This window comes from Babylonia areolata, chromosome 19, assembly GCF_041734735.1.
Source record: "Babylonia areolata isolate BAREFJ2019XMU chromosome 19, ASM4173473v1, whole genome shotgun sequence".
Lineage (NCBI taxonomy): Eukaryota > Metazoa > Mollusca > Gastropoda > Neogastropoda > Buccinidae > Babylonia > Babylonia areolata.
In genome coordinates this window covers 54,238,968-54,256,015 of record NC_134894.1, presented here as the reverse complement: position 1 = coordinate 54,256,015, position 17,048 = coordinate 54,238,968, and the positions used below count along the sequence as shown (strand labels likewise).

At 40.6% G+C, this 17,048-nt stretch overlaps 1 protein-coding gene across 4 annotated transcripts in view; it reads left to right on the top strand.

Moving 5' to 3' along the window:
* LOC143293857 (rho GTPase-activating protein 15-like) overlaps positions 1–14,548 on the top strand; it is a 43,839-nt gene extending 29,291 nt beyond the window's left edge. For 3 of the 4 annotated variants that reach the window (XM_076605157.1, XM_076605156.1, XM_076605154.1), the window contains 6 exons: positions 463–618; positions 2,181–2,279; positions 3,138–3,215; positions 8,779–8,910; positions 10,734–10,839; positions 12,801–14,548. In XM_076605157.1, the coding sequence (XP_076461272.1) occupies positions 463–618; positions 2,181–2,279; positions 3,138–3,215; positions 8,779–8,910; positions 10,734–10,839; positions 12,801–12,975 (746 nt within the window). In that variant the 3' untranslated portion in view covers positions 12,976–14,548. The remainder of the gene's footprint in view (positions 1–462; positions 619–2,180; positions 2,280–3,137; positions 3,216–8,778; positions 8,911–10,733; positions 10,840–12,800) is intronic. The other variant, XM_076605155.1, reaches the window with a different exon arrangement.
* The last annotated feature ends 2,500 nt before the right edge of the window (positions 14,549–17,048 follow it).

The window sequence follows — 17,048 nt, the reverse complement described above, 5'->3', positions numbered from 1 at the left end:
AAACCATTCATGCCCACACTCATTGTTCCGGCAACAATTCATGCCCACAATCATTGTTCTGGCAACCATTCATGCCCACAATCATTGTTCTGGCAACCATTCATGCCCACACTCATTGTGCAGCAACCATTCATGCCCACACTCATTGTTCCAGCAACCATTCATGCCCACACTCATTGTGCAGCAACCATTCATGCCCACACTCATTGTTCCGGCAACCATTCATGCCCACACTCATTGTTCCGGCAACCATTCATGCCCACAATCATTGTTCTGGCAACCATTCATGCCCACAATCATTGTTCCGGCAACCATTCATGCCCACACTCATTGTTCCGGCAACCATTCATGCCCACACTCATTGTTCCGGCAACCATTCATGCCCACAATCATTGTGCAGCAACCATTCATGCCCACAATCATTGTTCCAGCAACCATTCATACCCACAATGCTTGTCGCAGCAGCCTTGCGGACAATCTCAGAGGGTGGAGCTGATTCCGGCGCAGAGAATCAGGGAGAGCGACTCCGCAACATGTTGGGAATCAAAGCCAAGCTCCTCGGCTTCCTGAACCGGAGGCCCACACGAGAGGACCTGGTCAAGGAAGGCATTATCCAGGGTATGCAGAGGTCGCAGTTGCACATTTTCAGTTTGATATATGATACGGATATCTATATAGTGCTTCTCCTTGGTTGGAGACCAAACTCTAAGCGTTTTACAAACATGGGATCATTTGCACAGCAGGCTGCTTACCTGGGTAGAGCTGACTGATGGCTGCTGTTGGGCGCTCATCATTTGTTTCCTGTGTCATTCAGATTTCAGGCACGCATACATACACACTCAGACAGACATGTAACATTTTTTACACGTATGACCATTTTGTTTATTTACCCTGCCATGTAGGCAGCTATACTCCATTTTCGGGGGTGTGCATGCTAGGTGTGTTGAGTGTGCTGGGTGTGTTGTGTGTATCCATAACCCACAGAACACTGACGTGGATTTCAGGATCTTTAACGTGTGTATTTGATCTTCCGCGTGTGTATACACACAAAGGGGTTCAGGCTCTAGCAGGTCCACATATGTGGACCTGGGAGACCGGAAAAATCTTCACTGTTTATCCACCAGGTGCCATTACCGAGATTCAAACCCAAGACCCTCAGATTGAAAGTACATCGCTTAACCACTCGGCTATTGTGCCCGTCAGTTTCAGGTTCAAGGAAGTGTCAGAGCATGTTTCATGACATCTACTGTAAAAGAAACAATTCGCGCGCGCGCGCACACACACGCACACAAACACAAACACACATACACAAGCACACTGTAAACACTTACATGCATACCTGATATTTCTTAACCTTTAGACTGCTAAGGAAGCTGTTCTCAAACAGCGTATAATTCACTCCGCTGCCATTGCTATGAAAGCTGTTGCCAAACAGCGACTAAATGTCTCCATCTGGTGAAAGCTTTCACCTTGGTTTGGAATTGTGGTATTGGTAGCTTTAGCTTCGCCAAGGTTCCCCTGACTCTTATTATAACATGGAAACACCCAACGTCACCCAGAAATGTGATTTTTCAAGTGATTTTATTGGCTGACTGGAGTATGTCAACAAGTTGTTATCTATGCGGACAAGCAAAATGGCGATGCCTTGTCAAAGCCAAGTGTGAGCAAAAGGAAAAGCCATGACACAGGATTTAGCTGTTGCTCAATGATAATTAGAAAGAATGCTCGAAGAAGATGAAGATAAACTGCAATTTGACGATTCTTTGGAAGAGGAAGGTGAGGAATATCAGCCTGCTATTGAATGATTTGAGAACAGAACACACTGTGTGACAGTCAGGCCCATGAGAGGTTGTAGCGGTGGCTGAGGTATAAGATAACAGTGTGCAGAGTGAATCAGGACATGAGGTCACGTGGGGAAGGAGGAGGGGCAGTGGGGTGGGCGTGGTGGTGTGCTTGTTTTCAGATCAGTGGGTTTGACAGCGCACTGATGATTTTGATCCAGACAGGTAGGCTAAGAGTTCAATTAGGAAGAAGTAACAATTTCAAATGAAGATCTCTCTCTCTCTCTCTCTCTCTCTCTCTCTCTCTCTCTCACACACACACACACACCCTACCTACCTACCCACCTACCTACCCACCTACCTGTACGTAGAGTTACCAACAGGTTGTGCATGTTTCAGATGCGGTGTTTGGCTCAACACTACAGAGTCTGTGTGAAAGAGACAAGTCTCCAGTTCCAAACTTTGTGCTGGAATGTATCTCAGCTGTGGAGTCCAAAGGTACTGCCCTTGTTCTGAGGCAGCTGCACATTTTTGTTTGTTTCATTCACTGTCTGTTCTCTCCTGTAACACTTATCTCCTCAATAGTATTGAAACCACAAATTGATGATGGGGTGAACATTTTCAGATAACTGATTTCACAATAAGTAAAATGTAACCCCCCCCCCCAAAAAAAAGCACCAAAAAAAAAAGGTCTTAACTGGTAGTTGGTGGATAGATTTTAATAAGCGTTTCACAGCGAGTTTCCACAAGCATTAGATTAGAGAAAATGGAAATTAGCAGTAAGATGAAAACTTCAGTATAAAGATTAATATCTGAGCTTGTGTTAAAATGGGTGCATATGTGTGTGCGTGTGAATGTGTGTGTGTGTGTGTGCATGCGCGTGTTGAAGCTGCAGACTTGAATTTTACCATACTGTCCATGAATTTTTACTAATTTGTTTTAATCTTTATTAAGAACCACAATTTTAACTGTGCTACGATTGTACCAAGTGTTACAATTATCACTATGTGCTACAGTTGTACAAGTGCTACAATTTTCACTGAGTGCAGCATTTGTACCAAGTGCTACAGTTTTCACTCAGTGCTACAGTTGTACCAGCTGCTACAATTTTCACTGAGTGCTACAGTTGTACCATGTGCTACAATTTTCACTGAGTGCTACAGTTGTACCATGTGCTACAATTTTCACTGAGTGCTACAGTTGTACCATGTGCTACAATTTTCACTGAGTGCTACAGTTGCACCAAATGCTTCAGTTTTTACTAAGTGCGACGGATGTGAGTTTGATTTGTTGCAGTATCCATGACTGTTCATCAAGTGTTATATAAATGTGACATTTACTGTTTTGCTCTTATAGGTCTGGATCATGATGGGATTTACCGTATCAGTGGCAACCTGGCCGAGATCCAGAGACTGAGATATGTTGTTGATAAAGGTGGGGGGCTGCTTCTGTTGCTTCTTCTTCTTTTTTTATTTTTTTTTTTTTTTTTTTTTTTTTTTTTACAAATGCTGTTATAAAACATGAGATATTCATATTCGTTCGTTCTTTAGTTTAATGTTTTTTTCACAATGAGTGATATTAGATGAGGGTAGGGAAAAAATCGAGGGGGGGAGGAAAGAAATTACTGTGTACACAAGCGAGTATGTGAATGTGTGTGTGTGTGTGTGTGTGTGTGTGTGTGCATGTGTGCAAGTGTGTTACTGAAAATTATTGGTTAAGAAATAATATCCATGTGATAAGTTCTGTGTAACATTCTGGAAAAGAAGAAGGTATGAAAATGAAGAAACAAGGGAACAGATCACACTCACATGGACACACACACACAGGCACACGTTGCAGCATTTTGAAAATGATAAATGCTGTTATAAAACATGATGCCATGTGCATGTGATAGTTTCTGTGTAGCATTCTGAAAAAGAAGGTCTGAAAGTGAAATAAATAAACAAACAAGAAAAGAAATCACATGTATGGACACAGAAGACTTTTGTGAGGGTGCGTTAATTATAATCTGGAAAAGAAGGTCTAAAAAAAACAAAGAAGAAAAGAAATCACACACTCATATGGACACCATATGGAATATTTATTTATTATTATTTTGTTTTGCTTTTTGTGTGTGGTACATGTAACTTTGCATGCGTGTCTTATAAACCGTGTTAAGGTTTAACTGACATTAAGATTGATTCTGATTCTGATTCTATGGACACAGAAGACTTTGTGAGCATGCGTTTATGCTTAGTTGTGCGATTTTTGCACATGCACACAAACAAAAAGACATGTATAAATAAAACACAAAAGTAATAGGCTGACAAAACAGATTTCAGTACAGAGACATTTCCTGTGCTACTGAGGTACCTGTGTCCTTGTGAACTGGGTACTGCAACCCCTCTGAAGCATACTGTTTAACTATTTTGCCACCAACTTTCTGTGTGAAAAGCACAACCCTGTGCCCAGTATGTTAGACTCGACGCTCTCAGTCATTTGATTCAGTTCATGTCAAACCACAACACAGTAGACTTCTTCAGTTCAAACTTGGTCTAGGGGGAAGGTTTTTCAGTTTCCTACTGTGCAAGAAAGCTGGCTGATGCTGTCAAGCTTTGTTACAACGTGAAAAACTGTCCGTTTAACATGACCCCTAGATGTTGGCTAAAGTCACCTGGTGGTGAACTGTCTGGTCGGCTAAAGTCACCTATGGTGGTGAACTGTCTGGTCGACTAAAGTTACCTGTGGTGGTGAACTGTCTGGTCGGCTAAAGTCACCTATGGTGGTGAACTGTCTGGTCGACTAAAGTCACCTGTGGCGGTGAACTGTCTGGTCGACTAAAGTCACCTGTGGTGGTGAACTGTCTGGTCGACTAAAGTTACCTATGGCGGTGAACTGTCTGGTCGACTAAAGTTACCTATGGCGGTGAACTGTCTGGTCGACTAAAGTTACCTGTGGCGGTGAACTGTCTGGTCGACTAAAGTTACCTGTGGCGGTGAACTGTCTGGTCGGCTAAAGTTACCTGTGGCGGTGAACTGTCTGGTCGACTAAAGTTACCTGTGGTGGTGAACTGTCTGGTCAGCTAAAGTTACCTGTGGCGGTGAACTGTCTGGTCGACTAAAGTTACCTGTGGCGGTGAACTGTCTGGTCGACTAAAGTTACCTATGGCGGTGAACTGTCTGGTCAGCTAAAGTTACCTGTGGCCGTGAACTGTCTGGTCGACTAAAGTTACCTATGGCGGTGAACTGTCTCGTCGACTAAAGTTACCTGTGGCGGTGAACTGTCTGGTCGGCTAAAGTTACCTGTGGCGGTGAACTGTCTGGTCGACTAAAGTTACCTGTGGCGGTGAACTGTCTGGTCGACTAAAGTTACCTGTGGCGGTGAACTGTCTGGTCGACTAAAGTTACCTGTGGTGGTGAACTGTCTGGTCGACTAAAGTTACCTGTGGCGGTGAACTGTCTGGTCGACTAAAGTTACCTATGGCGGTGAACTGGTCGGCTAAAGTTACCTGTGGCGGTGAACTGTCTGGTCGACTAAAGTTACCTGTGGCGGTGAACTGTCTGGTCGGCTAAAGTCACCTGTGGCGGTGAACTGTCTGGTCGACTAAAGTTACCTGTGGCGGTGAACTGTCTGGTCGACTAAAGTCACCTGTGGCGGTGAACTGTCTGGTCGACTAAAGTTACCTGTGGCGGTGAACTGTCTCGTCGACTAAAGTTACCTGTGGCGGTGAACTGTCTGGTCGACTAAAGTTACCTGTGGCGGTGAACTGTCTCGTCGACTAAAGTTACCTGTGGCGGTGAACTGTCTGGTCGACTAAAGTTACCTGTGGCGGTGAACTGTCTGGTCGACTAAAGTTACCTGTGGCGGTGAACTGTCTCGTCGACTAAAGTTACCTGTGGCGGTGAACTGTCTGGTCGACTAAAGTTACCTGTGGCGGTGAACTGTCTCGTCGACTAAAGTTACCTGTGGCGGTGAACTGTCTGGTCGACTAAAGTTACCTGTGGCGGTGAACTGTCTGGTCGGCTAAAGTTACCTGTGGCGGTGAACTGTCTGGTCGACTAAAGTTACCTGTGGCGGTGAACTGTCTGGTCGACTAAAGTTACCTGTGGCGGTGAACTGTCTGGTCAGTTAAAGTTACCTGGTGGTGAACTGTCTGGTCGACTAAAGTTACCTATGGTGGTGAACTGTCTGGTCAGTTAAAGTTACCTGGTGGTGAACTGTCTGGTCGACTAAAGTTACCTATGGTGGTGAACTGTCTGGTCAGTTAAAGTTACCTGGTGGTGAACTGTCTGGTCGACTAAAGTCACCTATGGTGGTGAACTGTCTGGTCAGCTAAAGTTACCTGGTGGTGAACTGTCTGGTCGACTAAAGTTACCTATGGTGGTGAACTGTCTGGTCGACTAAAGTTACCTATGGTGGTGAACTGTCTGGTCGACTAAAGTTACCTGTGGTGGTGAACTGTCTGGTCAACTAAAGTTACCTATGGTGGTGAACTGTCTGGTCGACTAAAGTCACCTATGGTGGTTAACTGTCTGGTCGGCTAAAGTCACCTATGGTGGTGAACTGTCTGGTCGGCTAAAGTCACCTGTGGTGGTGAACTGTCTGGTCGGCTAAAGTCACCTGTGGTGGTGAACTGTCTGGTCGGCTAAAGTTACCTGTGGCGGTGAAAGAGTTAGATAACCCATGTTCAGTCCACCTCATGTGAATTATAAAAGATGGATAGATTTTCAGAAAGCAGAGGAACAGTCATGATTATCATAATGTACAAACTATTGACAGTCTTATTCTGGACCAGCTGATTTGAGTGAATTGATAGACATTACTGAACGATATGCCCCTGAAGAGATTTCAGCCTGTTGCGAAATACATTACTTTGGGGTCATGGTCAAATTCTGAGTCAAAAGATTTCATTGGCCGGTCGTCACATGCACTTTGGCTTCAGTTACTCTGAATCATGTGTCAACCTACTTCTACATTCTCCATGCTACCTGATGTCTATTCTACACATGCCTCCCTGCCAAGTTGGGAACAACTGCTTGTCATAAGTAAATGTACATAACAGTGGTGAATTGTTTTCACAGCAATAAATATAACAATGAGGAATTGATTTCACGGTGATAAATACTACAGTGAGGAATTTTTTTCACAGGAATGAATATAACAGTGAAGGATTATTTTCACAGTGATAAATATAACATTGAAGAATTGTTTTCAAAGCGATTAATATAGCTGAGGGATTGTATTTGTATTTGTATTTCTTTTTATCACAACATATTTCTTTGTGTGAAATTCGGGCTGCTCTCCCCAGGGAGAGCGCGTCACTACACTACAACACCACCCATTTTTTTGTGCATTTTTTCCTGCGTGCAGTTTTTATTTGTTTTTCCTATCGATTGTTTTCACAGGAATAAATATAACAGTGATGAATTATTTTCACAGGAATAAACATAACAGTGATGAGTTATTTTCACAGGAATAGATATAACAGTGATGAGTTATTTTCACAGGAATAGATATAACAATGAGGAATTGTTTTCACAGGAATGAATATGACAGTGATGATTTGTTTTCCCAGTAATAGATATAACAGTGAGATTTTTTTTTCACAGGATATAACAGTGAGGAATTGTTTTCACATGAACAAATATGACAGTGATAATTTGTTTTCACTGTAATGAATATTGTTTTCATGCAATAAATGTAAGAGTGAGGGATTGTTTTCTCAGCAATAAATATAAAAGTGATGAGTTGTTTCCAGAGCGATAGATATAACAGTGAGGAATTGTTTTGACAGGAATATATATAGAATAGAATAGAATAGAATAGAATATGTCTTTATTACCAAGTGTACCGGGGTCACAATGAATATTTGGGGGGATAGTACATAACAAGATATGAACATAAATTGAAAATCATACACAAACACAGAAACAGTAGAAATTCAGATACATACAAGTGCATATCAATATAAGAACTTGTGCATACTCACACATGCACGCACTACACACACACACACACACACACAAACTCTCTCTCATACACACACACACACACACAGACACACACACACACACACACGCACAAACTCTCTCTCATACACACACACACACACACACATACACGTTTGAACAGAAGCTGCATATTACATGTAGATTGGTCTGATGACTAGATCTTCAGGGAGTGAGGGATTGTTTTGACAGGAATCAATATAAGAGTGAGGGATTGTTTTGACAGGAATCCACAGGAATCAGTATAAGAGTGAGGGATTGTTTTGACAGGAATCAATATAAGAGTGAGGGATTGTTTTGACAGGAATCAATATAAGAGTGAGGGATTGTTTTGACAGGAATCCACAGGAATCAGTATAAGAGTGAGGGATTGTTTTAACAGGAATCCACAGGAATCAATATAAGAGTGAGGGATTGTTTTGACAGGAATCAATATAAGAGTGAGGGATTGTTTTGACAGGAATCAATATAAGAGTGAGGGATTGTTTTAACAGGAATCCACAGGAATCAATATAAGAGTGAGGGATTGTTTTAACAGGAATCCACAGGAATCAATATAAGAGTGAGGGATTGTTTTGACAGGAATCAATATAAGAGTGAGGGATTGTTTTGACAGGAATCAATATAAGAGTGAGGGATTGTTTTGACAGGAATCCACAGGAATCAATATAAGAGTGAGGGATTGTTTTAACAGGAATCCACAGGAATCAATATAAGAGTGAGGGATTGTTTTGACAGGAATCAATATAAGAGTGAGGGATTGTTTTGACAGGAATCAGTATAAGAGTGAGGGATTGTTTTGACAGGAATCAGTATAAGAGTGAGGGATTGTTTTGACAGGAATCAGTATAAGAGTGAGGGATTGTTTTGACAGGAATCAATATAAGAGTGAGGGATTGTTTTGACAGGAATCAGTATAAGAGTGAGGGATTGTTTTGACAGGAATCAGTATAAGAGTGAGGGATTGTTTTGACAGGAATCAATATAAGAGTGAGGGATTGTTTTGACAGACGATGATCACAACCTGACTGAGCAGCAGTGGGACATCCACACCCTGACTGGAGCTCTCAAACTGTTCTTCAGGGAGCTGAAAGAGCCTCTGTTCCCTTTCAAGTGTGTCGACAAGTTCCTCACCGCCAGCAGTGAGTATTGTATTGTATTGAATCATACTGTAACGTATTGTATTTTATTGTATTGTATTGTGTTGTATTACTCTTTTGTCAGCAGCAGATTTTTTCACGTGAAATTCAGGCTGCTCTCCCCAGGGAGAGCGTGTTGCTACAGTGAGAGCACCAACCTTCTTTTTTTTCTTATTTTTAAACTATACACTTTTTTCTGCCTGTAGATGTATTTGTTTTTCTGTCATGGTGGATTTTTCTACAGAATTTTGCAGGGGACAACCCTTTTGTTGCCATGGGTTCCTTCATGTGCGCTAGGTGCATGCTGCACACAGGACCTCAGTTTATTATCTCATCCTCCACACCACCACACAAAGTCTAGTGGAAGGGGAGATCATACTGGAGACTGTGGAATTTGAACCAGTGCAGTCCGATTCTCTCGCTTCCCAGGCAGATGCGTTACCTCTAGGCCAACACTCTACACATGTTGTTCACAGCCCTCCATTATTTTCTTTATTGATGCTTATATAGTGCCTGTCTTTGGTCAGAGACCAAACTTGAACCACTTTACAAACATAGATTTAATTACACATACTTAACCGTGACCCAACTAGTGCAGACTCCTGCAGGGGTCTGACATTCCTGTCCTGTGCAAACTACTATCCGCCTATGCGGAGAAAACGAAACTACGGCCGATAATCTCCCGGAAGTAGGTAACCTCCCCTTTGTCCCGCTGGCTAGTGCCCTCTTTTTCCGGCAGCCATCATGACTCCTGTTCCTGTGCTCTTCATACGGCTAAGTTTTTTCATATTTTCTGCCTGTCTGTCGATTCTCTGGAGTTCTTGTTTGTTGTCAAATCATGTCTCCAACCAGGTCACATAATTATGTAGCTCGATTGGGGAATCGTGCTAAAATTCAGGCGCGATTGCAGTCGATTCACTGACACTCTGGGCCCTCTACTCCTGGCTTGGCGATTTGCACAACTGGTTGCCTGCCTTGGTAGAGCTGACTGACAGTAGCCATCAGGCACTCATCATTCATCTCCTGTGTCTTTCAGGCAGGCTTCAACCACATGCATGCATACACATGTATATGTCCAACATCATAACTGTTTTAGTTTGACAGATTCTCAAGGACTTGTCCGTCTGTTGGGTTTAGATTTGGGATTATGATTTTTACTTTTTGCTTCCACTGACAGTTCTTTTTGCATTTTTTTAAAAATTGTCTGCATCAGACATATTTTTAGATAGGAAACTGAAAGCTTAAATATCAAGGGAAAGCTCTGTTCTGTCTAAATGTGAGTTGTGACTTTTCTGATGAAGTTTGCATCCTTATGTATCCTTAGCTGTGAAAAAGGGTATCATAGTATTTTTCAAACAAATTTTAAACTTATTTCAGATTTTAATATAATTTTTACAATCAGCTATCTTTTAATTATGTCAAAATAATCATCTGCAAAGACTGAACATTTGTTAAAATGATCAGAACTGTAAAGATAAGCCAACATGTAAGTCGATTTTCAAATCAACAAAATGCTGACTACTGATGTATGTTCTGATTGTCCTAGTCATGTAGCTGAGACCGAGATGGCAGTTCTGATGCGTCGTCATGTTTAGCTACTGTCTTGACAATGAGTCTCTTGACCAAAGATTGTAAAGGGAGATGACTCTCTCCTACAAGCGATGGCTGGCTGAAAGAACTAAACAGTAGAGCTCTGGCTGATTGGCTAAAACCCTGCTGTCATTTGGTAAAAATCAAAACTAACTGAATGCATCGTTAAAACTCCTTTGAGAAAGGATCTGGTGGGGAGTGCGTGAAATTCACTTGTTTTGACCTGTGTCTTCCAGAGAAAGAGACGAGGAAAGAGAAGATGAAGGCCTTCAAGGATGCCCTGTCTTCTCTGCCAAAGGTCAATCACGACACCATGCGAGTTCTGTTTCAGCACCTGAAAAAGTATGTCATGTTTTGATGTAATTGTGTTGTTATTCAGCTGTATTATGGCAATGCACGACATGATCTGAAAAAGTATGTCATGTTTTGATGTAACTGTGTTGCTTATTCAGCTGTATTATGGCAATGCACGACATGATCTGAAAAAGTATGTCATGTTTTGATGTAACTGTGTTGCTTATTCAGCTGTATTATGGCAATGCACGACATGATCTGAAAAAGTTTTGTCGTGTTTTGATGTAACTGTGTTGCTTATTCACCTGTATTGTGGCAATGCACGACATAATCTGAAAAAGTTTTGTCGTGTTTTGATGTAACTGTGTTGCTTATTCAGCTGTATTATGGCAATGCACGACATGATCAGAAAAAGTATGTCATGTTTTGATGTAACTGTGTTGCTTATTCAGCTGTATTATGGCAATGCACGACATGATCTGAAAAAGTTTTGTCGTGTTTTGATGTAACTGTGTTGCTTATTCACCTGTATTGTGGCAATGCACAACGTGATTTATATTTAACTTTATCTGAACTGAGGCAGTATGTGTTTACTTTTGTGTCATTTTCACTGTAGTGTTGTAGGTGTTTTGATTTATGTATCATTTTTATTGTGTTGTGGCAGTAGATGCTGATTTATGTGTAACTTTAACTGTATTGTGGCAGCATGTTATGTATTGATTTATGTAATATATTCTCTCTATTTCAGCAGTAGATGTTGATGTATGTGTTGCTTTAACTGTATTGTGGCAGTATATTATGTGTTGAGTTTGGTTCGCATTTTATCAGCATTAGATTTGTCATGTAGTTCTTGTTTTCTCAACATCAGTCACTTGTCGTGTAGTTCTTGTTTTCTCAACATCAGTCATTTGTCATGTAGTTCTTGTTTTCTCAACATCAGTCGTTTGTGATAAAGTTCTTGTTTTTTTCAACATTAGTCTTTTGTCATGTTCCTAAAGAACCTGAAAAATACATTGATGATTCAGGCTGACAAAACGACTTGAAAAACAAGCATGAAAGACTACTTGACAAACAGTTTAGAAAATGCGATCTCTATGACAAATGACAAACGAGGTTGACAAAATGACATGAAAAACAGGCATGACAAGTGCTCAGAAAAAGAGATCTATAAGACAAATGAGGCTTACAAACCGACATGAAAAACATACATGAAAAACTATATGACAAGTGCTCAGAAAAAGAGATGTATGTGACAAAAATTAATGAGCTGGCAAAACAACGTGAAAAACACACTGGAAAAACGACGTGACATGTGCTCAGAAAAAGATCTGTAAAGACAAATGAGGCTGGCAAAACAACATGAAAAATGTGCATGACAAACTACATGACAAGTGCTCAGAAAAAGAGATGTATGTGACAAATGAGGCCGATGAAACAACATGAAAAAACATGCATGAAAAATTACAAGTGCTCAGAAAAAGAGATGTATAAGACTTCTTCTTCTTCATGGGCTGCAACTCCCACATTCACTCATATGTACACGAGTGGGCTTTTACGTGTATCACTGTTTTTACCCTGTCATGTAGGCAGCCATACTCCGTTTTTGAGGTTGTGCATTCTGGGTATGTTCTTTTTTCCACACCCCCTGGAATGCTGACATCGATTACAGGATCTTTACCATGGGTATTTGATCATCTGCTTGTGTATACATATGAAGGGGGTTCAGGCACAAGCAGGTCTGCACATATGTTGACCTGGGAGATTGGAAAAATCTCTACCCTTTACCTACGAGGCGCCGTTACAGAGATTCGAACCCAGGACCCTCAGATTTAGAGTGCATTGCTTTAACCACTTGGCTAGTCTTAGTAACCTACTCTGGACTGACGGTCTGAACATGCCTAGAAACACTGAAGAAGAAGAAGAAACCACTTGGATATTGTGCCCATCTATGTATGAGACAAACGAGGTTGAGGACAGGGGCATGTGTGTGTGTGTGTGTGTGTGTGCAGCGTGGTGCAGCACAGCGCAGAGAACCGCATGCAGACCCAGAACGTGGCCATTGTGTTCGGCCCCACCCTCATGTGGATGGATGAGGGAGACTTCAGCAACATGGCCATCCTCACCATCTACCAGAGCAAAGTCGTCGAGTTTCTCCTGCTGGAGTACGATAGCCTGTTCAAGTGAACGGTGATATCCTGTTCAATTGAAGGGTGATAAGCTGTTCAAATGAACAGTGATAGCCTGTTCAAATGAACGTTGATAACCTGTTCAAATGAACGGTGATAACCTGTTTAAATGAACGGTGGTATCCTGTTCAAATGAACGGTGATATCCTGTTCAAATAAACAGTGATATCCTGTTCAGATGAACAGTGATAACCTGTTCAAATGAACCATCTGTTCAAATGAATGGTATAATCTGTTCAAATGAACCATCTGTTCAAATGAATGGGATAATCTGTTCAAATGAACCATCTGTTCAAATGAATGGGATAATCTGTTCAAATGAACCATCTGTTCAAATGAATGCCAAATATTGCTCATGAGAACTTGAACTCGAATGTTTTATTGAGGGTAAAAGTATAAGTTACAATCTTCTTTTCACTATGCCCTCACAAAACAAAAATCAGTAAAACTGAAAAATAACGAGAAGACATTGTGAGGAATTGCTGTTTGCATCATGACGATGATGATGAAAGCAACAAGATTTGTGTTTGGTAAAAACAGCACTACCTCTCGGTAAGGCGTCATGATCGAGTGATCTTGAACAAGCTTTGTCTACAGAAGGGCAAGGATGGTGAACATTCCTCTTGTGAGAACACACAGAGAATGACTTCATTTTTATGTTGACTTACGTTAGACCACGCAGCATGCTTTTGCATTCATGTTCATCTGTTTTTAAACGTTTGCATTCATGTTAATCCATTTTAAACATTTGCATTCTTGTTCATCTGTTTTAAACGTTCAGCATCTTCTTGACATTCTGTGCATGGAAAAGAGTTGCTGGCCTGGACGAGAGGTGGTTGGATGATTAATTACGATAGACAGTGTTGATTAAAAGAATGTGAAATCAGTTTGCATGTACACATCTGTGATGAAGTTGTAGCAGGAGGAGACCAAGCAGACAACGAAGTTGGACCACACACAGGGATCAGGATTGTGCATACCCTCATTTCTTCGTTTGTTGTTGAATAATGTGTATGGGAACACTTTTGTTTCAAGAATAAACAGTGTGATTTTGCATCCAAGCGACAATGGGTACGTCGTGCAGTAAACGTCATGTGTTGATCAAATCAAACATGAATGCTTAGTTTCATTGTAAGATAAACAGCAGTTAAGGCATTCCACTTGGCGGCTGACAGTACGTAATGTCTAGAGTTTTGTTTGGATTAGTTTATGTATCTTTGTTTTGCTTATTCACAATACAATTCCTTCCCAGAGATGTCACCCTCAAAAAGTTCCAGTCACTTGTTTGGCATACTTTTGCTGAGACTTTTTTTTTTTCTGCTGAATCAGCTGAGAAGTAAATTTTTGTCACTGAAGTGTGTAATTATAGTTATAAAAAAAAAAGTATAATCATACATGATAAAAAAAAAAAATGAAGCGTAATCTATGTTTTTTTTCTAAAGTCCCTTATTTCTCATCATGTTTATTCTGGTCCTACTTAAAACAGCATTGTTCAGGTTGCCCTGCTCTGTATGTGGTGCGTGAGAGAGAGAGGGATTGTGTTCCTGCAAATGTGATCCCAAGTGTACACTTGTGCTATATGTGTGTGCTGTGTGTGTGTGTGTGTGTGTGTGTGTGCGTGCGTGCGTGCACATGTGTGTCAGATGTAGAATAAATTTGTGCAGTTGCATGTTGTTTTAGCATAGATGCATCAATAGTTATTCTCTGCTGTTGATATATCTTCCACAGACATGGACCTAAGTCTGGCCTGATTAAGTTGAAGCCCATTGTCATGATCACATGTACATGGAAGTATACTGAACGTTTCTTTATGTAAAAAAAAAAAGAAAAAGAAAAAAAAAGGACCCCCTATACCCACAAACCAAGAAAGCTGTAGCACACAGATATCTTTTCAAGACAGTAAAACTACAGTTTATTTTTTCTTTCATGTTTTTGGTGGTGCTTGATTGTCGTCTTCTTCATAAACAGAATACCTTTTCCCTCTTGTGGTTCCCAGGAAAAATGACAATTTTTGTACATACAAGTTGTGTTCCCCTGAATCTTCACACATTCATCCTTGGACTTACATTTATTCCTTTAATCCTAGATAGCACCTTCTGAACCTGTTCTCAGTTTTTGTGTACACACTCATGTATTGAATACTTTTGGTGTTATCTTCTGTGCTGTGGCATACATACATTTGTTCCTTTATTCCTAGACTGCACCCCCTGAACTTATTCTTCTCTGTTTTTGTCAGCACACTCATGAAGTGAGTACCTTTGGTGTCATTTACTGTGCTGTGGAAAACTGGTGCAAACAGGAATACTGATTTGCTTTCTTGGCCAAATTTCGCAGGTAGTGTAGTAATAAGATGCCACTGCCATGTCCTAAGTTCAACCAATCCGTGCAGTTCCTTGCCTTCAGCATTGAATAGTCATTCCTGTGTACTTTCTCTCTTTTTTGTCTTTACAGCTTGTCTTTCACTCAGCATTTCTTTACGTCTTTTTCTGATGTCCTGTTGCACATTCCTTTTTCTTTTCCCTTTCTTGATGACATGAGTCTTTCCCCCCCATTCTTCCAAGTGAATTATGCTTTTTTTAATACATAAATAACTGGAAAACTTTGTTGCCTGTCTTAATACATTTTTTTTGGCATATGAATTATATGTTTAGATGTATAAAATCATTGTAAAAAACTTGGTTTGTTAAATGTGTGCTGATTTGTCATTGCTGATTTTTTTCAGTCTTCCAGTTTTTTTTAACTGAAGCTGGAAATCAGAAAATTGCTTCATTGAAGCAAACTTACAGATGTCTTGGCTTTTTTTTTCCCCCCTGATAATCTGCAGTTGTTTGATACATGTGCTTAACAAGTATTATAATGCATGCAGACAGTGTACTTGACATAATCAAACTGCAGGACTGTTTGAAATTGATGAGTAGGGATCCATAAGAGCATGCATTGAATACAGTTTTAACTGTGGACCCAGACTTGTTACAGTTTATTTTCTGAATGTCTGAACATTTGTTACTGTTGCAAACTGGTAATTGCTGCTAGATTTGCTCACCATGTACATACATATATTGTTGTTACTTGTTGTCATGTTTCTGTGATGCATATCAGTATTGTTAAAACGGTAGACTGGCGGTATTCAGTGCTGGTGGGAAACAGATTTTTTTTTATCTTGGTTTTGGCGGTATTCAGTGCTGGTGGGAAACAGATTGTTTTTAATCTTGGTTTTGGCGGTATTCAGTGCTGGTGGGAAACAGATTTTTTTTTATCTTGTTTTTTGGCTGCTATTTAAAACATAAGATGTGATTGCGCTTAGCTATGTCTCTGTCTCCACTCCCCACATTCCCACCACGTGAGGACCAACCTCTTAACAATAAAAAGAAAGAAAATAAGTCGCCAAAGTATTGACAAAGAGGTATTATTTCAAACTAGTGCCATGCAGGTGTGAACATTGGCTGTGAGAATGAATTGACATCAGAGTTTTGCAAAGTAAGACCTTGTGTGAAAAAGTTTCACATGAGAAATTCTACACATTTCCAGAGAGCTGTGATGTGTAGAAATGACACAGTTCCATGGGTTCGCCCAGCTGTAAAAAGAACAAGTACAAACTATGGCCCTGATATATGCAACCTGTATTGTTTCCTTGCTAAGCATGACAATGGTAAACAGAAACAACAGTTCACCCAGCTGTAAAAAGAACAAGTACAAACTATGGCCCTGATATATACAACCTATATTGTTTCCTTGCTAAGCATGACAATGGTAAACAGAAACAACAGTTCACCCAGCTGTAAAAAGAACAAGTACAAACTATGGCCCTGATATATGCAACCTGTATTGTTTCCTTGCTAAGCATGACAATGGTAAACAGAAACAACAGTGATGCGAATGGATGTTGCGTTCCTGATCAGCTCTTTCTTCCAGAGATGAATGAAATCTTGACTGAGTTGTCGGAAAATTTAGATAAACTAACCTGGTAATCAGCATTAAAAAAAAAAAGAAGAGAAAAATTCAAAGGGAAGGGTGGATTCAAATTGTATTGCTGGTCACAATATGTTTCTGTGTTAGTGTGACATGTGGTTA